The 27,310-nt window shown below is 43.8% G+C and overlaps 3 protein-coding genes across 10 annotated transcripts; 2 read left to right on the top strand and 1 right to left on the bottom strand.

Annotated features, from left to right (window-relative positions):
- Positions 1-1,022: 1,022 nt before the first annotated feature.
- On the top strand, positions 1,023-12,580 carry atp8b4 (ATPase phospholipid transporting 8B4). 6 transcript variants are annotated; one of them, XM_029153212.3, is made up of 28 exons: positions 1,027-1,956; positions 2,368-2,426; positions 3,618-3,676; positions 3,756-3,869; positions 3,940-4,038; positions 4,114-4,175; positions 4,255-4,327; positions 4,500-4,570; positions 4,808-4,887; positions 5,017-5,175; positions 5,258-5,346; positions 5,682-5,878; positions 5,960-6,168; positions 6,374-6,417; positions 6,484-6,649; positions 6,736-6,924; positions 7,134-7,249; positions 7,526-7,690; positions 7,760-7,871; positions 7,941-8,046; positions 8,121-8,265; positions 8,577-8,760; positions 9,288-9,511; positions 9,589-9,672; positions 10,158-10,403; positions 10,485-10,623; positions 10,706-10,836; positions 10,995-12,580. In XM_029153212.3, exons 2-28 carry the CDS (start codon positions 2,396-2,398, stop codon positions 11,322-11,324), a joined length of 3,624 nt encoding a protein of 1,207 aa, XP_029009045.1. In that variant the 5' UTR covers positions 1,027-1,956; positions 2,368-2,395; the 3' UTR covers positions 11,325-12,580. The 6 variants fall into 6 exon arrangements, 4 of the variants coding, with proteins under 4 accessions (XP_029009047.1, XP_029009045.1, XP_029009043.1 ...); XM_029153210.3 differs by having other exon boundaries at positions 4,808-5,175; XR_003786171.3 differs by lacking the exons at positions 10,706-10,836; positions 10,995-12,580 and adding an exon at positions 9,785-9,861 and having other exon boundaries at positions 1,023-1,956; positions 4,808-5,175.
- galk2 (galactokinase 2) lies at positions 12,572-15,203 on the bottom strand. The gene is made up of 10 exons (XM_029153220.3): positions 15,006-15,203; positions 14,841-14,929; positions 14,613-14,736; positions 14,428-14,521; positions 14,158-14,304; positions 13,979-14,077; positions 13,711-13,863; positions 13,412-13,622; positions 13,129-13,330; positions 12,572-13,044 (listed from the first exon to the last, which is right to left on the bottom strand). The coding sequence occupies exons 1-10, from the start codon at positions 15,053-15,055 to the stop codon at positions 12,837-12,839; spliced, it is 1,377 nt and encodes a 458-aa protein (XP_029009053.1). The 5' UTR covers positions 15,056-15,203; the 3' UTR covers positions 12,572-12,836.
- A 181-nt stretch (positions 15,204-15,384) lies between these two features.
- cep152 (centrosomal protein 152) lies at positions 15,385-26,893 on the top strand. Of its 3 annotated transcripts, none has more exons than XM_029153208.3 (28): positions 15,385-16,304; positions 16,402-16,498; positions 17,848-17,957; positions 18,059-18,119; positions 18,203-18,514; positions 18,784-18,943; positions 19,075-19,215; positions 19,524-19,663; positions 19,834-20,034; positions 20,139-20,286; positions 20,368-20,459; positions 20,558-20,721; positions 20,832-21,033; positions 21,162-21,266; positions 21,351-21,481; positions 21,568-21,696; positions 21,780-21,915; positions 22,401-22,586; positions 22,682-22,942; positions 23,137-23,256; positions 23,361-24,005; positions 24,179-24,254; positions 24,420-24,584; positions 24,683-24,764; positions 24,909-24,988; positions 25,132-25,288; positions 25,370-25,473; positions 25,554-26,893. In XM_029153208.3, the coding sequence occupies exons 2-28, from the start codon at positions 16,412-16,414 to the stop codon at positions 26,330-26,332; spliced, it is 4,974 nt and encodes a 1,657-aa protein (XP_029009041.1). In that variant the 5' UTR covers positions 15,385-16,304; positions 16,402-16,411; the 3' UTR covers positions 26,333-26,893. The 3 variants fall into 3 exon arrangements, with proteins under 3 accessions (XP_029009041.1, XP_029009040.1, XP_029009042.1); XM_029153207.3 differs by having other exon boundaries at positions 15,585-16,304; positions 23,352-24,005; XM_029153209.3 differs by lacking the exons at positions 15,385-16,304; positions 16,402-16,498 and adding an exon at positions 16,924-17,458 and having other exon boundaries at positions 23,352-24,005.
- Positions 26,894-27,310: the final 417 nt, after the last annotated feature.

The raw sequence follows: 27,310 nt of genomic DNA, 5'->3' as shown, positions 1-27,310 counted from the left end.
AAGCACAATTTGTGTAGAAAATCTGGCAAACTTCCTAACTTCTCAGGAAGTTTAGAGTGAATTGTTCCAAAATAATGATTGAATAATGATTGTTGTTATAGATTTTAAGGGTCACTGGTGCAGGGTCATTTGCTAAGTGTCATATGAGTAAGAGGCGTGGTGCGCGCTGGACAATCACACCTACGGGCAATGTAGAAACCTCCAGGCTGTGATGTGGCATTATATTGTTTTGAAATTGCACGAATGAAGTGTTTTCACAGTTTAGAGTCATAGCAGAAAACTGCCAGTCATGGTGACTGTGCGTCTGATAAACCTGCGAGCAGCAACAGCTGCAGCTATTTATGGCTCGCATTCCCGAGCTTAACCAGCTCTTTAGGTGCAATAAACGTGTCTGTCCTTTAATTGGAATTTGACGCTCTTGCTCTCTTTCTCTTTTAATAAGCCACAAATTTCCTTCACTGTGTCCCAGACCGAACCAGAACCTGTGCCATCAACAGCCCTGGTTGTTAGTATCAGATGAATGACTTAGTAATCAGATCAGTAGGAGGACCGAACGTGTCGCCAGTAGAGTCAGAATGGATGTCATCTAACCAGTTTTTGTAATATGACACATTTATGGCCTGAATAACTAAAGGCTGGCAAGGGGTAATTTATTTGGGTAATTCAATCTGCAGCTTGTAGAAGTATATTAAATGCTTACAATTTTAATCTTGCTGCTAGTTGGCAGTGTTTAAAATAGTGGTACTAATAATGGAGTGGAGCATAAAGTACCCCACGCTCTCTCTAACACATTTATATTAGTCAAGGCTCCATGAAGGTGCTGTAGTGTTTTCCAAAAAATAAGTCACAGTTTATTTACAACATCAGATCATTCTTTTAATTTCATTTAAGATCAGATATAACATACAATACAAATTTTGTGTACATACATTTTACAACTTTGTTGATACAACCAAGTACAGGTTGTGACTTGACTCTTCACTGACATGCTTCACTGTTGTCTGCAACATTGCCAAGGGCTGCAGATGACTCAGCATTTACCATCTGGTCACACAAGTGATGAGTTGTGAACTTTAATTGACCTCTGTTCTTTACTCTAAAGGAAGTAGATACCAGGTATGAGCTTAAAACCTGAGCCTACAGTTGAGCGTTATCATCCCCATCAATGCGTGTATGGAGACAAGGGCTTTAACTTTACTCGTATACTCTTATATAAAACAACATTATCAGAATTAATTTAAAAACGTTTACTAATACAGTAACATTCTTTTAAGTCTCATCATTCATTCTCATCATATCCAAATGGCGTAGGGCTGTCTATGCTGTAGCCCATTTATACTAAGTTTAGCTACACAGGCCGCACCCTTTAACTATATTTCTATCACGTTAGCAGAGCTATCTAGGAAAACAATTTTATGCTATTAGGACATTTTTCAATTTTCTAGTGAGGTTTTTCTCCTAACGCAATTCAGGTGAACACTCATGCCCCACTGAGCCAATCACACCCAGTTCACCCACCAGTAGAAGGGGGGAAGGTCTCGTCTGCTCCAGCACCACCAAGTGTCAGAGTGCGCTCGTCTCCTCAGTCAGGAGACTTTCCTCTTGAAGAAACAGAGACGCACGCACACAAACGCGCGCACGCACACGCATCTCTGCGCGTCCTCGCTCTCAGTGGACGACCGCTCATTTCAGTTCAGCCTCGCGTCGCTGCTTCTCCACAATCGCGCTCGCCAGAGTGACCGTCTTTGGTTTCATGCCTGCACCATTTCCCATCACCTGCAGTCTCGTCCCCTTCGCGTCGCGCCGCGGCGGCCGGAGTCCGTGCGCGTGCGGTGATCTCCTCCGGGAGGAGGACAGCGTTCACTGCGGACGAGGCTGCGGGATGCGGTGGTCGCCACGGAGAGACAGGATACATGGAGACGACACAAGGATGCGCCCGTGACAAAGTTGCGCAAGGTAAGAACGAGCAGACTTCACAAACACAACTACGATTTTACACCAGTGCTGAAAACATCACTTGTAAGCACGAGGAAACTAAATCATCCGCACACAAAGCAAGAGCAGTTTCAAAGTCTAAATCTCCATCAGAGGCTACACTCAGTGTAGTGTTGTTCACCTGAGAGCTTTTGCTAAGGAAACCGTTCAGTGGGGATTTACCTGTATGGGCTGATGGTGTAATTAAAGCTTGTCTGAACAGACACGAAACAAGACACCGCTGTGCTCCGTGTGTCGGTTCAGACAGGCTGAAACACCACGGTTCACACTCTGACTCATTGCTCGAACGCACACGCTCCAGCACTGCTCCTCTGCAAAATGCCTCTCCAGGTTTATCATCGGTCACATGTGATATCTGCGCTCATGTTTTAGGGAAACCCTCAGGAGGTCCCAGTAAAAGATGGCATTCTGGAGGAGAAACACTCACGTTGGTAAGACACACATCTCTATGATCTGGATTCAGATGATTTAGATGATGTATTTATGTATAAATTAGACTAATTCATCAAACGTATCCACAATGAAGAAGAATACATGTAAATGATAACTCGGATCTACTTCATCTCATCCAACATGGGAGTCAGTGCAGTGAAGTGGTTTAGAGCTACATCACATTGGATTGTGTACAGTTTCTCTCTGTCTCTCTGTTAATGTGCGTTTGTTTTGCATTTGTATCATCCTATAATTACTATGCACCTCACAGAGGGAGCTGAGCTTGTTATGGGCCAATCGATTAAACTGAGTGTATTTCAGCTCATAAACAATAAATCAGCATTGTCATGTTTCAGAGGGAAAGATGTCTCAATAAAAGTCGCCATTTACTCTAAAAGCTTCCTGTAATGACCAGAAATGTGGTCTGAATTATTTCCTGAAATGTCTGTGAAGAGTTTATTTTGGTTAGAAAGAAAAATAGTCCATCAGACATTTGTAAAAATCCAACAAAATTGTCCTAGAAAAGCACTCTTATCTATTCTAATTGAATGTTTAAATAGAATAGTCTTTTTCTAATGACCCATTCCTCTAGTGTCTGGTAGCCGGCCGAGGACAGGCTGTAGTGTGAGAAGCTCTATCCTGTTGCAGGTCTGAGCATGTGTGTTATGAATAATTGAACAATGATTTAACCTTGTTTGGAAGCAACAGCTGATGCCCGGTGCTCCTTCGGGCGCCGCTCACTTCGGAAAAGCCGGAGCTCTGATGAATGGTTTCATTATCTCACAGGTGACTGGCGTTTTGTTTTGTTGTATAAAACACACGAGCACGCATGGTAATGAAGACTAATTCATCACTTGGACGCGAGCGCTATGACATCACGCCTTCAGGTCCTGGGGTAAAAACGATGACAGGCTCAGAGGCCACATGCCAAGATCTACACTAAAGGTTTCATCCGGTGAAGTCCTAGGTGATTTGTTTACTTCCCGTCATGAACCCGATGACATGATCTATTCATGTCTATGGATAGTAAAGAAGCAAAGCAATACGTGACACCTGAGCTTTGCTGTGCAGCAACCAACAACAAGAGACAATGAGAAGCCCGAAATAGTTATGCTAAAAAGAATTGTAGATTCAACTTGGAAAAACATAAGTCCAGCATTTCCTGATAATATCATGTATTCTGTGTGTAGAGAAAGAGCGCCGTGTAAAAGCCAACGCCCGGGACCACAATGACAGATTTGCCTACGCCGTAAGTCCACCTCAGCGCGGCCGCCGCGGGTTTCTGCCGAACGATGTCATCAGTGCGTTTCCTGTTTGTTCCTGCTCAGGATAATCACATCAAAACCTCCAAGTACAACATCTTGACCTTCCTGCCCATCAACCTGTTCGAGCAGTTCCAGAGGGTGGCCAACGCGTACTTCTTGGTGCTGTTAATACTGCAGGTCAGAGGGGCTCCGCTGGTGGGGGTCTGTTGTGGAGGTGGATGATCCATGGCTGTTTGTTCTTCTCAAGTTAATTCCAGAAATCTCCTCCCTGTCCTGGTTCACAACCATCGTGCCTTTGGTGTTGGTGCTGGTGATCACGGCCGTCAAAGATGCAACAGACGACTACGTGGGTTCACTTTATCGCTCTCTGCATTTTCCCTGTTAAAACGTCTAAACTTACGAATGTCTGTGTAAATGTTAGTTCCGCCATAAGAGCGACCAGCAAGTCAACAACCGCCAGTCTCAGGTTCTCATCAGAGGAAGGTACGTGGCGCTATGTTACGTTACATTTAAGGACGCGTGTCTGTTGGAATGATAAGGTTTTGCGTTTCTTGTTTTGAAGTTTGCAGAATGAGAAATGGATGAACATCCGCGTGGGAGACATCATCAAACTGGAGAACAATCAGTTTGTGGCTGTGAGTGCATTGCATGACTAATCTTCTACATTTTCATAGAATGGAGGAAACTGTTTGTGTTTAATGATTAAGGGCTCCTTTCGGGAGGCCTCTGGGTTTTCTTGCAGGTTCATTGGTGCAGGCATTGATTTATTGCTTTCTCTCACCAAGCGTTTCATAATGTTTCACACAGGCAGACATCCTCCTGCTCAGTAGTAGTGAGCCCTATGGACTGTGCTATATCGAGACTGCAGAGCTGGACGGGTGAGTGCTGCACTGGTTATGTAAAGTAAAAGTGAGGGATCCAAGCTACGGATGAATGAGACACAGTATCGCTTGTGTGAGGAGGGAAACTGTGAGAACATGAGTCATTGAGCCGAAGATTTTTAAAGTGGATGTGACCTTTATTTACAGTTGCTGCAACTATGTATTTTGACATTTTTATGTCGCCATAGTAACAAAGCTTTGTGAATTCGCTTTTTTCCATTTCTTCCTGCACAGAGAGACTAATTTGAAAGTACGTCAGGCCTCGACCGTCACCTCAGACTTGGGGGATCTTTCAAAGCTGATGGACTTCGATGGTGAAGTGATGCTTGTTACTTTAAGGAATGCTTCCCGCGGCTTCCTATCCTTCTCCGTGTTTATGTTAGTGAAGGTCTGTGGTTTGGCGTCTGCTGTGAACCTGCATCTCTTCATGCCCTGTCCCTCAGGAGAAGTCATTTGTGAACCACCAAACAACAAGCTGGACAAATTTACTGGAACTTTATACTGGAGAGACAACAAATACCCTCTGGATAATGAAAAAGTGCTGCTGCGAGGCTGCGTCCTCAGAAACACTGAGTGGTGCTTTGGGATGGTCATATTTGCTGGTATGATACGCTGATTTCTGGCCTTACCAGCTCATGAATCATGTTTTGACACTCAAACGCTGTGCTCCTGTATCTATAACAGGGCTACAAACCAAACTAATGCAGAACTGTGGAAGAACAAAATTCAAGAGGACAAGTATCGACAAACTCATGAACACTCTGGTTTTGTGGGTGAGCCTCAGTTCGCTATTAGAGCATGTGATTCTTACATTTTGCACATGAGATATTTGGTGTTTTAGCAGAGTTGTTGATGTGCAGTGCATTATCCTCAAATAATAAGGTAGATGAGCACCCAGGCTAACAGAGCACAGGGGACCTGTCAATCAAACATTGCACCCACACAGTCCAGAGAAGGGGTCTATGTAGAGTGAAAACACCATGAACATGTAGGACGTTAAATGAAAAACGCCTGGAATCCAACAAGCGTTCCACTCATGACACTAACAACACATTCCTGCATCACATGCAGCTTTTGTGGTTGACAGTGTGAAGCTTTTGTATTTCAGATCTTTGCCTTGCTTGTATGTATGGGGGTGATTCTGGCCATTGGAAACACCGTCTGGGAAAATCTGATCGGCCAAAGCTTCCAGGACTTTTTGCCGTGGAACGTGTATCAGAGGAACGCTGTCTTCTCTGGTTTCCTTACCTTCTGGTCCTACGTCATTATCCTCAACACAGTGGTGCCCATCTCACTGTATGTCAGGTAAGGATGCACTACTTTCAAAAATTTAAAAGCATTTTATGAAGCAGTGTTCATATTGTGACCTACCGCCCAACTGTCCAGTATGGAGGTTCTGCGGCTCGGCCACAGTTACTTCATTAACTGGGACGGGAAGATGTACCACAGACGGACAGACACTGCGGCTGAAGCTCGGACCACCACGCTGAGCGAAGAGCTGGGCCAGGTGGAGTTCGTCTTCTCGGACAAGACCGGCACCCTCACCCAGAACATCATGGTGTTCAGCAAGTGCTCCATCAACGGACAGACGTATGGTGTGGAGCTTTCATAGAGATAATGGCTGCAATGAGCCCACCAGCCAAGGCTCTAAAATAATATTAGCATTAGTTTTGGTCTTGTGATTTAAATCCTAACCGTCCATCCAACCATGAAGTCCTGTAATTAAAATTAAACCGTGGCAGAGCTGTATTATATCATCTTTGAGACTCAATTTAATTCATTACGTCCCTTTTTTTTTAGGTGACGTCTATGATGAATTTGACCAGAAGGTGGAGATTACAGAGGTAAATAAAGAAATAACTCATTTTAGACTCTTCAGTTTTGTCGTAACTGTGTCTGTGTCTCTTTAGAAAACGCCCTGTGTGGACTTCTCCTTCAACCCTCTATGCGACAGAAAGTTTAAGTTCTATGACGTCAGCCTGATGGAGGCCATCAAACTGGAGGACCCTGTAGTGCAGGAGTTCTTCAGGCTGCTGGCGCTGTGCCACACCGTCATGCCCGAGGAGAAGAGTGAAGGTGAAGTGGTCCAGGAGGAGCTCCACCGCTAGCGGGACCGTCTGAGGTCCAGAACGTGCCTCCTGACCGGTGCTGTTCTCACGCAGGACATCTGGTGTATCAGGCCCAGTCGCCGGACGAGGGTGCCCTGGTCACCGCCGCGCGAAACTTCGGCTTTGTCTTCCGGTCCCGAACCCCCGAGACCATCACACTGTGTGAGATGGGGCGCTCCGTCACCTACAGGCTGCTGGCCATCCTGGACTTCAACAACGTGCGCAAGAGAATGAGTGTCATTGGTTAGGTCTTCACTTATAACAGCAACATTCAACTTAGCTCTGCCTGCAAACACACCATTCATAGAAATGATGATAAACAGTTTGATACTAAGATATAAAATATATGACTAGGAGAGATTTAAGAGCAAGTACTGCTTCTGTTTGTCAAGAATAATTCATACCATGTAGTTGTGATCTGACCAGTCTGTGTGTGTGGTTGTGTTTTACAGTGAGGGATCCACAGGGACACATTAAACTTTACTCCAAAGGAGCGGACACTATTATCTTTGACCGACTGGATCCGTCCGACGAGGACCTCATGTACACTACCTCAGAACATCTCAGTGTGAGCGTCGTTCTACCTGATAACATTACGCAAACTAAAGATTTCACAATAAAAGCACTGTGCATCTGTATTTATAGACTCGTGAAATCAATAACCCAGACAAACATAAACATTCTTATGCAATCACCGCTGCAGCAGGTTGTGATTGTAGGTGAACATTGAACATTTGGCTCAATAGCTAGATCCCAGTTCTACTGTATGCCTTGAATCATCCCACATAAAACGGATCAGCTGAATGACAGACTAGTGTGTTGTTTCCACTCGTGTTCTCTGCAGGAATTTGCGGGAGAAGGGCTTCGAACGCTAGCTCTGGCTTACAAGGATCTTGATGAAGACTATTTTGAGGTCTGGATGAAGAAGCTTCTGTTCGCCAGCACTGTCATTGAGAATCGTGAAGATCAGCTGGCTGTTCTCTATGAGGAGATAGAGCAGGGCCTGAAGGTAACGCCGACGAACCTTCCTTCACGTCCTGACGCAGCCTCCGCAGACTGACCTCTGTCCTGGTTCAAGCTCCTAGGGGCCACGGCAATAGAGGACAAACTTCAGGAAGGAGTCCCCGAGACCATCGCCCGCCTAAACCTAGCCGATATCAAGATCTGGGTCCTCACAGGAGACAAACTCGGTAACTTCATTCATTAACCGGAACACTTTTTAAAAACAGTCTGGTAACAACTTGTGCCTGATGTTTCAGAGACGGCGATGAACATCGGCTACTCCTGCAACCTGCTGCGGGACGACATGAACGAGGTGTTCGTGATCTCTGGCTACACCGTGCTGGAGGTGCAGCAGCAGCTCAGGTGACGCATCCGTTTTGCTTTCGCCTGCAGCTCAATGGCTGATGCTGACGTTGAGCATCGCGCGTTCTCCTCAGGAACGCTAAGGAACGCATCCTGGGCCTGAGTCGTGTGACCAGCGCTGCAGGAGACGTGGGGAAGACAGACGTGCTTGCAGACGACTCTGTGTTTGAAGAAACCCTCATCGCGGAATACGCCCTAGTCATCAATGGGCACAGTTTGGTGAGATTCTCCGGCGTGTTGCTGAACCTCTCTCCTGTGTTGCGCTTGCGTCGCCCCCCTGCTGTGCGTCGCTTCCCAGCGGCTGCTGCTGAGCCTGTAATGAGCTGAGAACTGCTGTGTTGCACAGAGCCTGCAGCTCCATTACAGGTTTTCATTAAGGTCCATTTAGTTGCTCCCTCACGGCGCTCTGAGCCGTGTGCATGAGTCACAGCACCCCCGGTGAAACCACCGCATCACGCCGTGGCAGGGTGCTGGCTCTGCGGGGGGGCGGATGCCTGGTTCAACGTGCGATGCGTGTGATCCTCCTGCAGGCCCACGCTCTGGAGCCGCAGCTGGAGCGCACCTTGCTGGATCTGGCCTGCCTGTGTAAGACGGTGATCTGCTGCCGGGTCACCCCCATGCAGAAGGCTCAGGTGGTGGAGCTGGTGAAGAGCCACAAGAGGGCCATTACTCTGGCCATAGGGGATGGAGCCAACGACGTCAGCATGATCAGGAGTAAGTGTTGGGATCGATCAGGCCTGAGACACAGGCACATTAATGCTGCGTCTGATGAGAGAACCACGCTCCCAGGGCTCCTACAAACACACCATTTAGCATTTGTTGATGGTTATTTCCATTTTCAAGGCTTTATCGAATCTACACCTGCAAACAAATACATAGCCTGAAATCTCTTTTAAATTCCCTCTCAATATGCACAATGTAAACCTAATAAGTCGCTTATAGGAGTAGAGCCATAGGAAATGCCCTCCCGCTCTCCCTCCTTATCCCTCCCACACATGCACACATTGAACTGTATCCATCACCACGCTGGACCAGGTCACTCGTTAATGTACTCACTGTTAGGCCTCATACAAAGCACTGCCAGTGTCTGTTTTCTCCACTGCACTAACTGTTAAATGTGCTCACTGGCAGCACATTAGGCTAAACTGATTCTCTCTAACTCAGCATTAAGTTGTCCCTCGGTGCTGCTGCTCTGCTGTTTTTTCCCTAAGCAACACACTAAAACGTGTCGTGCCCTCCAGCTGCACACATTGGCGTCGGCATCAGCGGACAGGAGGGGATGCAGGCTGTTCTGGCCTCAGATTATTCCTTCGCCCAGTTTCGCTTCCTGCAGCGCCTGTTGCTGGTGCACGGACGCTGGTCCTACTTCCGCATGTGCAATTTCCTGTGTTACTTCATCTACAAGAACTTCGCCTTCACGCTGGTGCACTTCTGGTACGGCTTCTTCTGCGGCTTCTCAGCTCAGGTAAGAACCGTGTGAATAAGATGAAGCCTGGATGGGGTTTGAGTCATGTTTGTCACATGATGTTTCTTTTTCCACAGACTGTGTATGACCAGTGGTTCATCACCCTCTTCAATATAGTCTATACATCTCTGCCAGTGTTGGCAATGGGACTATTTGATCAGGTACTACTCATAATTATATCACGATAACACAGCTCTGGCTTATTTACTGTACTGCCGTCAACTTAGCTCTTCATTTCTAAATTAGAACTAAAGCCCATTTATTTTTCAGCAGTTTCCAATGGACACCTCCAGAACCATCTTATGCTTTTCTTTTTGTGTTTCTTTTCAAGATACTGTCAAGTCATACAGGTGAATATTTCATTACTGCAGACTTCCATTACTGTCATTATTAATTCACCTCCTGCAGGTGCCTAAAGATCTAAACCTAGGTCCTGCACTAAACCCAACCCAATGTGTGATCAGACCCCCCCCTCCAACCTATTATCCTACAGAGCCACAGTATACAACTCACCTGTATACTGTCCTGCATTGTTTCTTATGTTCTGTAAATCTGCCACCTCGCTGCTGAACCCTATGACACCGTTATTCCTTTTGCAGTAAGAACACGCTTCACATAACAGTCATGCTGTCTCTGTTCCCTCAAGGATGTCGACGACCAGTACAGCCTTCGCTACCCGAGCCTTTACAAACCCGGCCAGCAAAACCTCCTCTTCAACAAGCGCCAGTTCTTCCTGTACACGCTCCAAGGGATGGGCACATCCTTCCTGCTCTTCTTTATTCCCTACGGAGCCTTTTCCCTCTTAGTGAAAGAGGACGGCTCGCACTTCTCCGACCAACAAACATTTGCCGTTACCATAGCAACGTCCTTGGTCATTGTCGTGAGTGTTCAGGTGATTACGAGTAAAAAAGCGTCCCATTGATTAAGAAATGAACAGTATGAATGTATAAGTGATGCATGAATATATCCCTAGATTGGACTTGACACCCACTACTGGACCGCTGTCAATCATCTCTTCGTCTGGGGGAGTCTGGCCGCGTACTTTGCCATACTCTTTGCAATGCAAAGCGATGGCCTGTTTTACATCTTCCCGAGACATTTCCCGTTCGTAGGTAAGCTTGGCTGATTGCGGCCCACGTGAGGCAGTAATGTCGGCGCCTGAACACTGAGTACGGACGACCGTGTGCTTCGCAGGCACAGCCCGCAATTGTCTGTCGGAGAAGAGCGTGTGGCTGATCATCCTGCTGACCGCCGTGGTGTGCGTTGTGCCTGGCGTAGCGGTCAGTTTCCTGAGAATCGACCTCTTCCCAACGCTCACGGACAAGGTACACACACGGATTCACGCAATAAATAGAGTTTTCGACCCTTTTAACTGGGCTAAATTAGTAACCACACCTCATGCAGCAACAAAACCAAAATGCTGCTTACACTGATGCCTTTATAATTCTTTGCCTTTGTGGCTCTACTGTCGATGCCTCCACAGGTTCGTCATCTACAGCAGTCTAGAAAGAAGCAAGGGCCTCAGGCCCAGAACCTGAGGCGGGTGCGGAGGACGAGCTCCCGCCGCTCCGCCTACGCCTTCTCCCACCAGCAGGGCTACGGGGAGCTGATCACGTCAGGCAAGAACATGAGGACGAGCACAGTCTCTCCTGCTCACTCCCCTGACGGAACGCCACACGGCTCCAGCTGGATGGACAACATGCTGAAGAGGAGGAACGAGGTGTCGTGCGTCTCTGAGGAAAAGAGCATCCGAGCGCCGGAAAGCGCTAACAGACACACACAGCCTCCACAGCTTGATGTGGAGTCTGTGTGACGGATGGGAGGGATCCCACAGACCAAGCACAAGATGCGAGTAGATTCGTACTCTAATCTAACAACACAGGCGTACCTCATTTTTATGTGCGATTCAAGTTGATCCATGATTATTTAGAGGAACCATTTGTAAAATGACTGAAAATGAAAAAACCTTCAAGTTTACATAAAAGATCTAGTTTTAATTTGCAAATATCTGTCAGCATAACTCAAAAACATTATGCATGTCTAGCTGCGGCTCAAGAACTATTGGTCCTCCTGCTGCAGGTGGAATCATTTACTATTACAATGGCTGCCTTCTTTTTGTAATAAAGACACAATTTGAGCACACCGACATATACAATAAGCCTTAGCTGGTACAAAGCACTGTGGTAATTGCACACGAATGACTAGATCAAAGGCAAGGCAGCAGCTGACATAAGCACAAAAGCACCATTAATAAGATAAATTGAAATTCATAAGTTAAACCTATGCACTCATGTTTCCTCTGAAACTACATCCAAAGTGCTAATAACAAGTGTTTCTGTAAATACTGAAGTGAAGCTGCTGAATATGACAAGCACAATTTAATGTTTTACTTAAAATCTCCATTTACAATTTTAGATGTTTTCATTTGAATTATTTCCAGTGTATATATCATTAAACAGAACTCATGTTCCTATGGTATATGGCGTTTTTAACACTTGGCACTTGTAGATGTGAGGCTGAGATCCTCATTCCTTGTGCTGAGCCTTGTAGGGTCCTGATTCGTCTCATCTCGAAGCTGAGTCACAGCAACTGGACTTTTACTCATGAAAAGGTTTTGCTACTTATCTCAACAGCTTCAACATGAAAATTCCACCTACTGTAATAATAAAAACATCCAGTTTGTTTGACTCAGCTCCTCGATAACCTCACACCGATATCTGAGAATCTCTATCATGCTTATTTGATATTTATGGTTTACTTGAGCTGAAACAATAGCAATGTGGATAAGGAGGAATACAAGAAAATTTGTTTTAGATATTTTGTTTAGTACTGACAGATAAAACGGGTTGGATGAGATAAAGTGACGGGAAAAGAAATATGAGGTACTATGTGATATAGATGTGTGCCTTACACTATGAGCGCCTCTGTTCTAATGTAAAAACTAATGCTGTGATCACATGATCACAACCGTCTGTAAACATAAAACCAACCTGCACAAGACAACAGAAGCAAGAATGACTGTAACGTTACGTTATATGTTATATAATAAAGGATGCTATCTTTTATATATACATATTACATGTGTTTATTTTGTTTCCAGTTCTTTACAGTAAACAGTCATAACCCGTTAATTACACATCCCCAATCATTCGTGATAAAAAGCACATATCATGTAAAAAACAGTCACGTTTGGCCCTTTTACTCCTTTAGATTTTTTACAATCCACTTATAAATGTAAAAAAACATCATTAATTTCCCTAGACAAATGTAATTTCAACCCGAGCTGTATAACTGTATAATCAGCTATGCACCCATCTGATAAATTTCACTCCTCAAGGAAAATTGCGGCTCCTCCACCCGGCTTTGAGACGAATAAACTTTGCTTCTCCATCGCTGCTCTGCGCGGATCCGGGAGGTAGTAGGCCTCCCTCACAGCCTGTAAAAAAGCCTCCACCTTCTCACTGGGAACCATCGAGACGGCACATCCTCCCCAGCCCGCGCCAGTCAGCCGTGAACCCACAGCTCCAGACCTCCTGCAGCGAACAAGAGAAGACAGCGGTTTATCATAATGTAAAATAAAACATAAAATAACACATATCTGCTGCTGCTGCACTCACAGACAGATGTCCACCAGCTGATCCAGCTCAGGGCAGCTGCACTCATACATGTCTCTGCAGCTTGCGTGGCTCTGGTTCATCAAGTCTCCAAGCAGCCGCACGGATCCAGCAGGTTCTGAGTCACACACGCTCTTAAACTTCAGCACCCGTGCAGCTTCACCGTACACGTGCTTGGCTCGCTGGTGCAGCTTAAAATGTGTTACTGTGACAGAGGCAGCAGGTATATACACACGTATAACATAGAGGTTAATGTTATATACAGCCACTGGTCGTTCTGCCCTACCATGCTGGGTGTTAGCGCTCAACAGCTCTGTGGAAAACTGATCCGACGTGATGCCCAGCACCCTGCAGATCTCCTCTCGGCTGTAGGGCTCAGGATGGAGAACTTCCTCCACCAGACCCAGCATCTCCTCCAGTGACGCTCCCAGCTCCGTCTGGACCTGAGCCAATTTCAGCAACTTGCTAGAATCCAGCGCCTTCGCCTGCGCCAGCACCTAGATCACGATACACCGGACGGTTTAGCGTTAACTCGTCTGACGTTCACAGGGAACGGGTCTGATGGCTCCGTCCGCCCCGCTTCACCTTGGTGGCGATGCGACACTCCACCACGCGGATGTTGAAATGAGAAGAAGCAGCTTTGTTCATCTCCACACAGCAGTTGGAGATGACGAACACGGCCCCGTCTGGGAGCTTAACATCAGTGGCCCTCAGAGGCTGGAACTCGATCAGCTTCGCCTGAGAAGTAACACTGTTTGATTAGTGTAGTCCAACATGCGTTTATTCTTGCATTGCTTCACGTTCGATGGCCTTTGTAAATAGTTTAGGTGTACAGCACAGGAAAGCCACTTACAGTTCCCTTTTCTGCTAAGAATGAGATGGACTGGTCCATGCCGCCCCCCTCTGTGCCAATGTAGCGCTCACATTTGGCACAAATCTCAGCAAGCGCCACCTGAGGGAAAACAGTGTAAGGGTCAAATGAAAAAACTGGCCACAGTCACTCACTATTGTCACAGTCTAAAAAACACTGACCTTGGACGTGGACTTCTGATTCGCTTCCATTGTGACAAGACCAGCACAACAGACTAAGGCACTGGAACTGGACAGACCAGAGCTGGGGGGAATGGTTCCATCTACAACACATGACATCCCTGCTAAAGGAGCGATCCCAAACTTCTCCTGCAAATAGAAGCAGATCCAGATGATTCATTGTGGGAAAATGAGCTGTGAAGAATCATTTTATTACAGTGCACCATCTTAGAGTTTTATTGCTAACATAAGATTGAGGATAACATCTCATACCTGAATCCCTTTAACTCCACAGAGAAAATAATAATGCCACTTTGGATTGTCCCGGTCTATAGCGATGGCCTCTGAACAGGACACGGTGAAGTCCCTGCACAGTGACACACAACCAGCAGAGACCAGACCATTCACGCAAACCTGAAAGCTCACCAGTGATCACGACTGTCTCAGTACTGTCTTACTTGTACTGAGGATTTGTGTTGGCCAGCTGGACTTTCCCAGAGTTGTTTAGGGAGACAGCTGCGAGGATGTTCTGCTCAATGGCCATCGGCAGCACAGAATAACCACAGTAGTCGATGTGCTCTCCTGTTACATGCAGGACAGAGGGCTTAAAATAGCAATGGCAAGTACAGTAGTAAAATACTATTGAATGATAAATAAATTGTTTTTCATAGATAAACTAAAATCACCTATAAGGTTCACCCTTCCAGGTGCACATGCAAAGAAGAGAGGGGCTTCTCCATACTTTGTTTCAAAAGTGGTTTTCAACTTTTGCAGCCTGTAAGAAATCAGGGAAGAAAGGATCAAAGGCAGGTGAACGTGTTTGACAATTAGCACGTGTCTCTGCTCCTCACCTTTCGTTAGCAGCAGTCGAAATCTTTATCTTGGGCGGATTTGCAGCCATTTCTCCCTGTTTGAATAACTTCGAGTCAGACAGGGAAGCGCGGAGCTTCTGTGTACACGGGTGGAGATCAGCTGACTGTCACGCGAGGTTACCGGATGCCACGTCGCTGAACTGCGGTCAGCGTGAGAGGATTACATATCCGTCTAACGCCGGCTAGAGAGAGTAGCTGACTCTGAAACGGCTGATGCTGCAGCGGCAAAAACACGGAAGAGATTGAAGAACGGGGCGGGGCCAATTTAGCCTTAAATTATTCTGCGCTATTCTGTTTCTATCGGCTGTAAACAATAGATAATGAACGAAATTAATTAAGAAATGTAAAATCGAAATGTTGTGGTATTATAATCAAAATGTACAGTTATTCACTATTGGTAATTTTGTTAAGCTTGCATACTGCACGATATATCACACTGCAATACCACAGTTTTACCACAAGGTGGAAACAAAAGCTAATGTTACATTTTTTGTAAAAGTCCGAACATTAAGATAAAGTTAAACATAGCAGTTAAACTACAGTTTAATGTATTGGTATCTGTAAACTCTATGGGCCATATTGTCAATAGTACTAATTGTATTTTTAAAAGAGAACCAATCAAATATAAGGCATATTTCATACCCACCGCCTGAGAAAATAGATGACTACACTACCCACAATTCCAAGAAAGTTGTTACTATGGAAACGACTGTGATGCCACACTTCCGGAGTTGTCACGGGGCGCAAATGTTTGATAGTTTAGAATAGTTTGTACCATTAACGTTGTATTACATATAAACCATATTATAGAGGCGAATGAGCGATTTGGTGCCGTCATGTGCGAGGGGTAAATCAAGACAGTTAAATACCGAGTGCGTTTCACCGTTTGTTGTATTGAACACTCGTGGTTTGGCGCTGCTAAAGCGCGCGACTTTTCAAAGTGGGCGAGTCTTTTTCCAAGAAGGACGTTTATCCGGTTAGCCTCTGTTAGCTTAGTAGCATTCTTCCATAAACACTACTGTTTGGTTACATGCATAATAATTAGCCTTAAACATTTTACTAGCTGACGGACTGACAGCTTCTAAATACTTATTTAACACCATGACAAAGTATGTTTCGTGCGTTTCGGGCTCGTTGCTAACGGCTCTGAACGCTAGTACTTAACATTAGCAAGTGTTAGCTCTCCGTACTGTAAACAGTGATGAAGTTAGCGGATTAGCTATCAACATTAACATAGGTTTCTAAACAACGGAAACTTCTGTCGCTTTCTATTGGCAGGTAAGGGAACGCGCCGTCTTCATTTTGGCTGATAAAAGCAGCTCGTTAGTGGTCATTAATCTAATAATAAAGTGTATTTTTGCTCTTCCTTTCTCAGGTTGTGCATCATGTCTATTGACTTTGACAGTGCGGCTCTTCAAACCCAACATGAAGAGGAAGAATACGACCAAGAGGACTATGCCAGAGAACAAGAGGTATAAGACACATGCCTAGAGCTGGTGTTGCTTTCCTGGATTGCGTTCTTGTTGCTTCAGCTGCTGTAGCTGTAATTTATTTTTTTCTCAGTAATTGTCAATCATTCATCACCCTAAAGGTTGCATAGAGGACAGGGTACATCGTATACATTCGGGCTGTTCTGTAATAAAGGCATAGTTTGTCTGTGCTGCAGCAGTATTACCACAACTGTCACGTTTTGGCATTTATAATAGCTATCCTTTCCAAATTGATCAGAGTCTGGGGTGTTAGCTAAGTTATTATTACTTTGTAAACCACTGAAGGTGTGCACTGTGTAGATTTCAGTAGGACTCACCCTCTGAGCCAGACCGGCATTCTGCATTACACGCCTACAATCTGTTGCGCCATGAACAGATGTTATTATTGGCTCAAGAAAAAAAAAAACTCCTTTCAGGTGTGTCACACTGAAACCAGCTCTGAGATTTCCTGACTGTCTCTCTATTTAGGTTACCTTGTTTTAGTGCTCGGGTGAATTGAACAAGCATGGAGAAACTATCACTGAACATTTTGACAGTGGGCTGCAGCAGGATATTTAACTGTTAATGGGATTATTACTGCTTGTCTGATGCTTTCCCTTTTTTGTCTTAACCTATTTATTATGCACAAGCTGGTTAAGTGAGAGTTCTATTTGCCACCGGCAATTAGTATGTTTCTGCTCCAGTTAACTTTGCTATATGTTTTGTTCAAACAATGGAGTGCTTTGGGAGCGAAACACAGCAGTAACAGGGAGCTGACAACATGCCAGGCACGGTTTGGATGTTTCTCACAGAGGGTTTTCTCTGCAGAAAGCTGAATAGTATTAACAGCTGAAAGCTGATATTTTTTATAATCTGTGTTAAATATATGGGTGGGATAAAATGGGTCCTTCAGTTGTGGACACACTGGATGATTTGAAGAGTATTCAGCATTTCCTGTTGGAAGTAAGTAGCAGCAGGCCAGTTTTTTTAAGTAAACCTTGTTAATCTGTGTGCTATTGTTATTGTGTGACATAGAGCCAAGATAATTCTACATTTATTTCCATCATGGATTATAAATGCTCAAATCATTGGTATTAACAAAGTAAATACAACGCAGAAACCTGTTTGTCTCAAAACAAGATTTGATTTATATGTATTGAATATTGTGATGAATTTAATATATTCACCATTTCTCAAAATATGACCTTAAAACTAACTTTTTAAGTCTAAAATCCTGCCTCCTTACACATTCTGTTTGTGGTTCTATACGTGACTCCTTTTAAATCTGTTACTTTATAACTTGTTTGCCAAGCAACCATGGTGACTCATTTTCATGTGCTGATTTTCCACAGCTGCACAAACTGCTCACAGACCTGCCTGATGACATGCTGGAGGACAGCAGAGACTCCTCCTCTCCAGAGCTGGAGTACTCCACCTGCAGCAATAAAAACACAGGCAACAGGTAATACACTTGTTGCAGCTAATGTGTTATTAAAGTTGAAAAATTGTGTTGCAGCAACTGCAGTGAGAAAATTATTTATAGTTTTTGCTCTGTCTGCTAAGTCCACAGTCAGCATGGACTCAGAAGTGGTCAGATCAGACAAAGCCAAACTCTCATGATCAGGTAGGGGCTCAGTTGGTTCTTATTGATAAATGATTTTAAAATGTATTTCTCTTAACTTCCTTGATGTCTATATCTCACTGAAGGGGTATAAAGATGGCTATGGTCAACACTCCTATGATGAGTATGGTCATCAGAATGGAGCAGTTAACATCAATGGACATCAGCGGCACCCTCAAAATCAACCACTGCCTCACACCTGGAACCAGGATCAATCATTCACCCAGGGAGACTATACATATTCAACCATGGGTACAGAACATTCTACGGAGACAAATGACTTTTCCATGGATGAGTACGTGTCTAAACCTTACCAAGGCACCAATAACCATATAGAACATAACACAAAGGGAGGACAGCCAAGCCATGGTGACCATAACATCAGAAATAATTTTCAGGTGAGTAACAAGGTTTTTAAGAAGGAAGTTTAATTATTTTGGTGGTATTTTCTATAAATGTGTTGTTCATATATGAATGTACAATGCTTTTTCTTTCATCATTTCAAATTTCTCTTCTATTTATTATTCAGTTTTATTTCATAAATGTGAACCGATATTGTAATAATAATAATAATAATAACAATCTTTTAATCATTGTGGTAATAAAACCAATAACGTCTTTATCTCAAACATACAGTGTTTCTTCTGTTTGAATGTTTCTTCTTCAGAATTTGGATTCAGGAGCTGCTGATGCAGGTGTAAACCATTTTAAGGTCAGCTACAGTCCTCACCATCCTGCTCATCAGGTCCAGATGTTTAACTCTCAGACCGCTCAACAAAAAGGTCAATTTGATCAATTGCAAAGAGAATTTCTTGACTCGACGCAGCGTAAGTCTTATGGCCTTATAGTCTTAGTCTATCACAGATTAGTTTTTTTTTTATGAGATTTTAAAGCAACATTGCTAGAAACTGAAATGTTCTCAGGAGTTTAATCAGGAGTTTTTTGTCCTGTGTTTTAGAAACCGCTGACAGGGAGCAGCTTGCTCAGCTGCAGATTCTAAACAAAGCTTACCAGCGGCAGATTCAAGACTTGGAGCAAAAACTTGAAGATTCAAGGCGTAAAATGAGATACGTGGAGCACCAGTTTGCAATCATTAAAGGTATGTTTCACAGTTTTTACTTTCAAAGAAATGTGTTAAAATTATAACCTTTCACTCCATATAATATCTCAATTTTGGGCTCATTCTGAAATCTAACACAAATCTGAATTTAGTGTTGACAAATGTAAATGTGATGTCAACATTTTATTCCCTTTTTACAATAGTAATTCAAGACTTCTGTACCTACCTAATTTTATCTTACTCTTTTTGTTGCTGCCTCCCTGTGGCTGGTAGAAAACCTACAGGAACATGGGATTCTTGATGTTCTGTCTATATAGGTTTGTAACGTAATGTTTGGTAATTTATAGATGAAAAGGATGGCTTTGCAGTCAGTCTAAAAGAATCACATAAGCTGGTTGAAGAAGCCAAAGAAAAAGAGGTGCAAATGCAAAACAAAATCAGGACAATGGAGCAACAAATGAAAGTTCTAAATGAAAGAGACCAGGAAGTAGGTTCTGTGCTGCTATTATTATTATTATTATTATTATTATTATTATTATTATTATTATTATTATTATTATTATTATTATTATTATTATTATTATTATTATTATTATTATTATTTACTGTACAGGTTTTATTTCTCAAGGCTGCAACAAAAATGTTTCATAATTTCAGAACACAAAAAAGCAGAGGATTGCAGAGGCAGCAGTAGACAGCATGAAGCAGCAGATGCTGGAGCTTTGTCGGTCCGACACCCTTTCAAAAACAAGGGAGCAGCACGACAGGGACCTTGCTGTGATGAAGGAGCAGCATGAGGCTGTGCTGCTAGCCCTGCAGCAGAAGCTTGACTCTACCTCTCAAGATCTGAACGAACAGGTTTGTGTTGTGTCTCATCACAGGATGAGCCATAATGCAAGAATTCATTCATTCAGTCATACACAGTTAAGTTTAGTGATACTTAAGTTAAAGTGCACTTCCAGATTGACATCGGCCAGAGTTTACGTGAGCAAGTAAAGCAACTGGAGCGCCAAAGAGAGACAGAACAGCTGGAACGAGCGAGAGTTGTAAATACGCTCACTCAGCGTCTGGAGGAGAGTCAGCAACAATGTGCAAAACTGCTGCAGACGAGTGAGTGAAGTTGATGAAACTGGACTACAACTACATTTTTGTCTTTTATGAATTTACTCTTTTCTGTTTTGATGTCTTCAGATTCAGTGCAAGAGATGAGTCAGATGCAAATTAAACTCCAACAGGCTCAATCAGCCAAGGCATTGAGTGAAAATATGACCAAAGTCTTACAGGTTTGCTCTTTGATTTGGTTGCTCCAAAAAAAGAACATCAGTTTCTCTTACTGAAAACCAATGACCATATTAAACATCCTTTTATTTTGAATGCGAAGGAGGATTTGGCTGATTTAAAGGAGCAAATCACTATGTATGAATCTGCTGTGAAACATGGCGTCATCGCACTTGACCTGAGTAGTGACATGGAGAGCCAGCTGTCTGAATCATGCATGGATTTGGGATTAAAGAAGATAAACAGGATAAACGGCACACTTCACAGGTAACCCGCTCCTATGTAATGTGTGTAATGTAAAACATCACAACATGTAAATTACCTCTTCTATACTGTACATACTAATCCATATTCCTCTACTGTTTTTGTTAAATCAGCACTGCTCTGGCTCACCTTTCGGACTCCAAGCTGCCAAAGGATGAAGCTTTACGGCTGCTACGAGTAGAGATGCAGCGCTGCCTGGCCAGTCTGAAGGGGAAGCGGCAGAAGATAAGTCAGCTGCAGGAGGAGCTCCAGCACTGTCAGAGCCAAGTAAACGAGCTGGAGACCCAGTTAGATGAAGCCAAGCTCAGCTCTTCGGTGAGGAAACATTAACACTGTTGTAGTTTTTACTGTAGGTGTGTGAAATTAAGTGACTGTTTTAGTTTTGTGCTGTTAACCAAAAAGAAAGCTCTGATAATTATAAAACTCTATGCCTTTGTTTACAGGTCAGAGACATTGACCAGATAACACATCTAGATGTGACTGGAGGGTCTAAAAAAGAACTGATGACATTACAGGAGGATAAACAGCACTTGCAGCAGCAAGTGGAGGTTAGACAAGACATTGTAATGGTGCATTAATTGTGTTTATTTTTTATTGGACAAAATCAGTCAAGCTTGCTGTCCACATTTTAGCTACTAGAGAAGAAGAACAAGGAGCTAATACAGAGTGAGGAAAAGGTTAGGTTGGCCAACACTGAGCTTTGCACCAAGATGAGGGAGATGATCCAGGAGCTGGATCAGGAGAAGCAAGAGGCTGCTGAGAGGTAAGATGGAAGATAGTAATAAGACTACATGTCCTTCAATGTGTATGACCTGATATTTTTACATATAATACTTGTTCCCCTTGAAGATCTGAAAGGATTAATCAACAGTACAGGGACGATGTAGTGAGTCGTGTCAGTGCAGAGCTCATACAGGAACACAATGCTCAGGTTGAAGAGCTGACTTCACAGCACCAGCAGGAAGTCCAGGAGCTGCAGTAAGTCCTCAGCACGGGACACTAAAAACTATAAAAGTTTGAAATTTTGCGTATTCCTTACAGTGATTCTGCTTCCTACACAGGACCAAGCTGTCTGAGGCCAATGATAAGATGTTGGCTGTGCAGGAATGTTACATAGCTGTCTGCAAGGAGAAGGACATGCTGGAAGAAAAAATGTGCAATAAGGAAAAGGAAGAAGCTTTGACCAGAGAAACCGAGGTAAACAAGTTCAAAAATACTGAAGCACTGCAAAAAATCTAAGGTTTTGCACAATAGTTTCCTATCATTTAGAAACTAAAACTAATGGATGTGAGGATTTGCTGACTTGTTACAATATATTATTGTTTTTCATGTACAATGTCAGTATGGTTTGTTCTAAGAGTGAACGTACAGCTCTGACCTTACGGTTAAGATTTACTGCAACAAAAATGGCATTGAAACACATTTTCCCACCAGCTTGTAGAGCACATAGACACTGACAATAATGCTCTTATTCACTGACGATGTTCAAGAAATGCATGGGCTTTTTAACTGATGGAAAGAAAATGCAGCTGGGAACAAAGCAGGTTTATTGTGTTAGACACAGTTAATCCACATTTACCCAGTGTTAACTTTTTCATTTTTTGCCTGATGTGATTGAGCTCTAAATGGAAGTTCTGTATTTAATAAGGATTTTTTTATAATAAACTTGTGTGTATTGCCAGAAAAAAATAATTGAGGAGAGTAACTCTGCTGTGGAGAAGCTGAGGGTTGAGCTCGAGGCTCAGCATCAGGCTTCAATAGAGCAGCTCAAAGCTCTTTGGTCTGAGGAGAAGGAAGCTGAGATCCAGCAGCAGGTGGACTCAGAACTAGACTCAGCCAAGGCCACATGGAAGGAGGAGCTGCAAAGTGTATGTGTTACAGTACATCTAATTAGTGTGCAGTTTCATTAGTAATAGTGATTTTATGTTGTGAGTCAATTATTTCTTTTCCTGCCTCTCCCCAGATGGAGATGACCTGGACACAAAGGTTGGAGGAAGTTAGGAGAGAGACTCAGAGAGAGACTGCTGAGGCAAGCTGTCAGACAGTCAAGACTGAGTGCAGCAGTGTGACAATTACCACTGAAGAGCTGGATTCCAGGCTCAGTGCCCAGAAACGGCAGCTGCAGATGGAAGCTGACAAAGTCAAAAGCAAAGCTGTGGAGGAAGCGAGAAAACAAGCCCAGAGGGAGCTTCATGAGAAACACCTGGAGGTGATGGCCGAACAAGTGAGTGGGCTTCTTTAGTACCTGGTCATTAGTGTAGGGTCTCATCCATGCTATATGCCTGCTAAGGAAAACTGCACTCTAGAAATAAGTTTAAATATTTTTTAATTACATATACACTCCTATGTTTAATTTCTCATGTCATTATTTTAGTGGGACACAGTGTATATTTGACACAAATGTAATATTTGCTACAGGTTGAAGGTGCAGTGACCAGGGCCTACAATCGCTGGATTGAGGATATGACATCGTTACCAGAATACCAAGCCTCTCTTCAGACAGAAAAGGTGAAATGGGAAAAACACACAGAACAACAGGTATGACAGGTTTTGTCTTTGAGAGTTCAGCTTCACTTTTATAACCTGGCTTCAGTTGTTCTCATCATCGTCTTTCTAAAATAACCTCATTTGAGGTCTCCCAGGCCCTGAAGGAAGCAGAGGAACAGTGGAACAAGAGGCAGAACAACCAGTTGGAGGAGCAGAGCTCTGAAGCGCTACGGCTGGAGGAACTTCAAGTAGAGGTGGTGACTCTTCAGACTCAGCTAAAGCAAGCGAGGAGAGAGCAAGCAGCCCTGCTCAAAGCTGAGCTGGCCGCCGCTAGAGCAGCGTGGAGCCGAGAAAAACAGCAGGAAATCTCCATTTTCCAGACTCGAACTGAGCAGGTGCACCAAGCCAAGCTGCAGGAACAGCGCGAAAACCTGGAGCAGACTCTACGGGAGGCCAGAGAGGACGCTGATCGCCAGAAAAAGGAGCTGCTCCTGCAAATGGAGGCCAAGCTGCAGCAGACTTTGAAGGCTCAGGAGGAGCAGTGGAAATTTCAGCATGCAGAGAGGGAGCTGACCCATCGACAGCAGATGAGGGATGAACTGTTGGCAGAGCTTCAGACTGAACTGGAAAAGGTCCAAGAACAATTTCTTAGGGAGCCCAAAACAGATCAGCAGGCCACTGAAGATGCAAAGAGAATGAATAGGGCCATAGCCAAAGGCACCATTACTCAGATCCTTCAAACTTCATGCAGAGACATCGTCAACAGAGCAGTATCCCAGGCCAGGAAGGAGTGGAAGAAAGTGGGTTTTTTAGTTTAGTAAACAGATTTTAACTGTTAATGATTTACATCCCATAATTTTGACTTTTTAGGTCTGAGAAGACAAAGGTTGGAGTGTTGCAATTCAAGGATTGCTGCCACCAGTGAGGCTTTTTATTATCTGTTCTTTTATGGACTGTTTTGTGTTCTGTTCAGATAAGTGAAGAGAGACTTGACCATGTGTTAAAGGAAACAAGGGAACAGCATCAAAGAGAATTTAAAACAATCCAAAGTATGTATTACTCAATAACACTATCACAGAGTAGCTTAGTGTACCTATTCACAAACAGAACACGGTCACCATGTTCTGATTAAGGCCACATGACCCTTGTGGCAGTAATAACACGTGTTACACAACAGTTGTGGTTTTCTTGACTATGCTGTCCACTGTTTCCAGCTTCTCTGGCCCAGAACCAGCAGGCCTGTTGCAGGAAGGACTGTGCTGAGAATCTTAGTAAGCTGCAGAAGAAGAACACCGAGCTCCAGAAAAACCTGCAGAAAGCCTGTCGCCAGCTCCAGCACAGCGTTCGAGAGCACAAAACCACCGTGCAGCACCTCAAAGGTTCACTGTATCTTTAAATATGTGTGCCATCTACACGTACATGGTCACATACGTAGTCCAGTTCACATATGTGCTGACATAATCCAACACAATTGCAGATGAGCACGAAAGCATCTTACAAAAGGCAAAGGAGCAACATCTGCAACAGCTGGAAGATGCAAAAAGAATCAGACAATCAGGGTTTGTGTTGTCTATATTGTTTCTTTTCAGTCTGATAGATTTTCTTTCTCTACTGTTTCTTTAATATTCTTGTCTACATTTGATTTAAGTTCCAAGTGTAGTAGTAATGGATTGTAATAAAATAATGCCAAGTAATTCTTAAAGGAATTCAGGTGAAGAGAATCTTCAACGGGGCCTTGAGGAGATGAAGCAACAATATCTGGTGACTGTCGAAAAAATCAGAGGTTGGTAATAACGAAACACTTAAGTATTGGAATATTCTACTCACTTCTGTCTGTATCAAGGACAGCGAGTACATTTCTCACCACAACAGTTTCTCCTTCATGTCAACAGCAGGCTGTGACTCTGGTTGTGTGCGTTGTTGCAGGAGACATGCTTCGGTACCTTCAGGAGAGTCGAGAGCGAGCAGCAGAGATGATCCGCGTCGAGGTGCAGAGGGAGAGACAGGACACCGCTAGAAAGATGCGGCGCTATTATCTTAGCTGTCTGCAGGAGTTACTGCAGGACGGAGGGAAAACTACGGGGCAAGAGACCATAATTGTCCTAAACCTGTTTTATAAGTTCTTTGTGGTTTTTAAATTAACTGTATTGATCTTGATCTGCAGAGCTGAAAAGAAAATAATGAATGCTGCAAGCAAGTTAGCTGCCATGGCTAAGGTGCTAGAGACACCCATCAAAAGTAAATCAGGGAAAAATTACAGTGTATCCAGTAAGTGTCATCGTAGAACTACTTGACTGTTTGTTTTTGTCTGTTAGTGAACCTGTGTTGTTTTTGTTTTTTACTTGCAGGCTGTTTGATGTCCGTGTCTCCTGCTGAATGCCTTTCAGGTAGATCCACAGGTTTTAGTAAGAATCTGCAAACACTAACTGAGCTTCCTGACATCACTCCAGAGGAGAGGCCTCTCACTGATCCAAAGCTGAAGTCAGCCAGGACTAAAGCTTTAGACCATCAGGGCATTTCTGCACCTCCGAAGGTGGACGCCTCAGCGGACACAGGGATGAAACCTCAGGCTGCTGCTGACAGACACCTGCGCTCACGCAGACCTCTTCAACAGACCGCTTCTCCATCTCAGGGCGATGCAGCCAGTGTTTCTCCAAGGAGTCAGAGCAGGAAGCTGCACCTGCAGGGAGGAGAGCCCAACACAGAGGACAAGCACCTAGCCCTCATTCAGGAGGCTCCTGTCAGAGACGATAAACAGACCAACTGGAGCATGACCAGCAGCGACTCTGATAAAAGCTTCCAAGTCTCCAGATTCTCTTTCTTAGGGAGGAAAGTAGAACAAGTGAAACCATTTTCTGTCTCTGCTGCATCAGCCAGTGACTTTCGAGACTTTGGTGGCCTCACCCCAGATGTGTCCGACTTGACAGTTTATAATGAAATTGCAAAGAAGACGCCTCACGCTGAGACCTTGGACTTTCAAAATGCAAAGATGACTACACGCAGAGAACCCACTCCTGGCTCTGAGGCGGAGAAGCAGCAGGGAGTTTGTTCCAGGCCTCTGTTCTCAGAGTTGAGACAGCGTCAGCAGGACAGCGGATTTGACAGTCCGTTCTACCAAGGGAAATGATAACATGGAGCAGGACTTTAACGAATTCCCAATGAGCTTTCAATTCAATGTATGAAGTTTACATTATGTAGGAAATACGTAAATGCAGTGTTGATGTCATGTGGAATAGTTTTACAAAGTGAAACATGCTTTCTCTGCTTTCTTGTTACCAGTTAAATAAGGTGGATACCATTCATGGTTAAAATGTGAAGCACAGCCATTAGTGCCCGTTTTATCACAGACAACCTGCTGTGACTAACAGGCAGAATGTCTGGTTTTATATCAGCGTTGTAAAAGCGATTGCTGGTGGACATTTCACACACGCAGATGCTGGTTTGAATCACAGCCAGACACTCAGTATGATCTGGTTTATAACCCAACAGAGGATGTTTTATTAACGGTCAGTCTGTGAAAACAGTTTGGACCTTACTGTCACTGTTTAGTGATTGTCATTTTAAGGAGATTTGTTATTCTTTATATTAATGTATTTTTATGTTTTTGCCATTTCATTAAACATTTATAATATACATTTGACTGGAACGATTCCTCAGCTAACTTGATTAATAAAAATCCCTGATTCAAGCTCAGTCTTTACTGGCGCACAGCTGATTTGCGCAATCATTAGGAGCTTTATTGGCACAGATATTAAATGCGTTTGTCCTCGGTTTAGGCCTCACAATTTTCCGCACTGTTTTTTTTCAGTGAAGCAACTTCAAATATGTAACCAATTAACGTTTCTCTCGCCTGTCCTGGGATTTGTTCCAGGGTATATTAGTGATTAAACTCAGCTTTCTGTTCCAAAAACGGAGGTAACTTTCAGGATATGTTTGTAACCATAGCAACTTAGTCTCTGAACTTTTGGGGTAAATTCTTTTCGGAGGTTCCTGAGCCCGTTTGATGACGAGCCTGTATGGGGTGCCGAATGTAAAAGAAGCACTTATAACTAGTTTTTTTCACATTTAGTTAAATGTGCAAAAGTCTAAATGTAAATGTTAAATG

This window comes from Betta splendens, chromosome 6 (genome assembly GCF_900634795.4).
Source record: "Betta splendens chromosome 6, fBetSpl5.4, whole genome shotgun sequence".
Classification (NCBI taxonomy): domain Eukaryota; kingdom Metazoa; phylum Chordata; class Actinopteri; order Anabantiformes; family Osphronemidae; genus Betta; species Betta splendens.
The sequence above is the reverse complement of the archived record's forward strand: the minus strand, read 5'-3'. Positions and strand labels throughout refer to the sequence as shown.

Bases quoted from the DNA above. Each gene is read 5' to 3' on its own strand.
- atp8b4 (XM_029153210.3), top strand. From the start codon at position 2,396: ATGGCATTCTGGAGGAGAAACACTCACGTTG. The intron at 4,328-4,499 runs GTGAGTGCATTG...TGTTTCACACAG, and splicing joins AGAACAATCAGTTTGTGGCT to GCAGACATCCTCCTGCTCAG. The intron at 10,837-10,994 runs GTACACACACGG...ATGCCTCCACAG, and splicing joins TCCCAACGCTCACGGACAAG to GTTCGTCATCTACAGCAGTC.
- galk2 (XM_029153220.3), bottom strand. From the start codon at position 15,055: ATGGCTGCAAATCCGCCCAAGATAAAGATTTCGACTGCTGCTAACGAA. The intron at 14,305-14,427 runs GTATGAGATGTT...TTCTATTTGCAG, and splicing joins GTGGAGTTAAAGGGATTCAG to GAGAAGTTTGGGATCGCTCC. The intron at 13,045-13,128 runs GTGAGTGCAGCA...TGTTCGCTGCAG, and splicing joins CAGCTGGTGGACATCTGTCT to GAGGTCTGGAGCTGTGGGTT.
- cep152 (XM_029153207.3), top strand. From the start codon at position 16,412: ATGTCTATTGACTTTGACAGTGCGGCTCTTCAAACCCAACATGAAGAG. The intron at 18,944-19,074 runs GTAAGTCTTATG...CCTGTGTTTTAG, and splicing joins ATTTCTTGACTCGACGCAGC to AAACCGCTGACAGGGAGCAG. The intron at 24,255-24,419 runs GTATGTATTACT...CACTGTTTCCAG, and splicing joins AGAATTTAAAACAATCCAAA to CTTCTCTGGCCCAGAACCAG.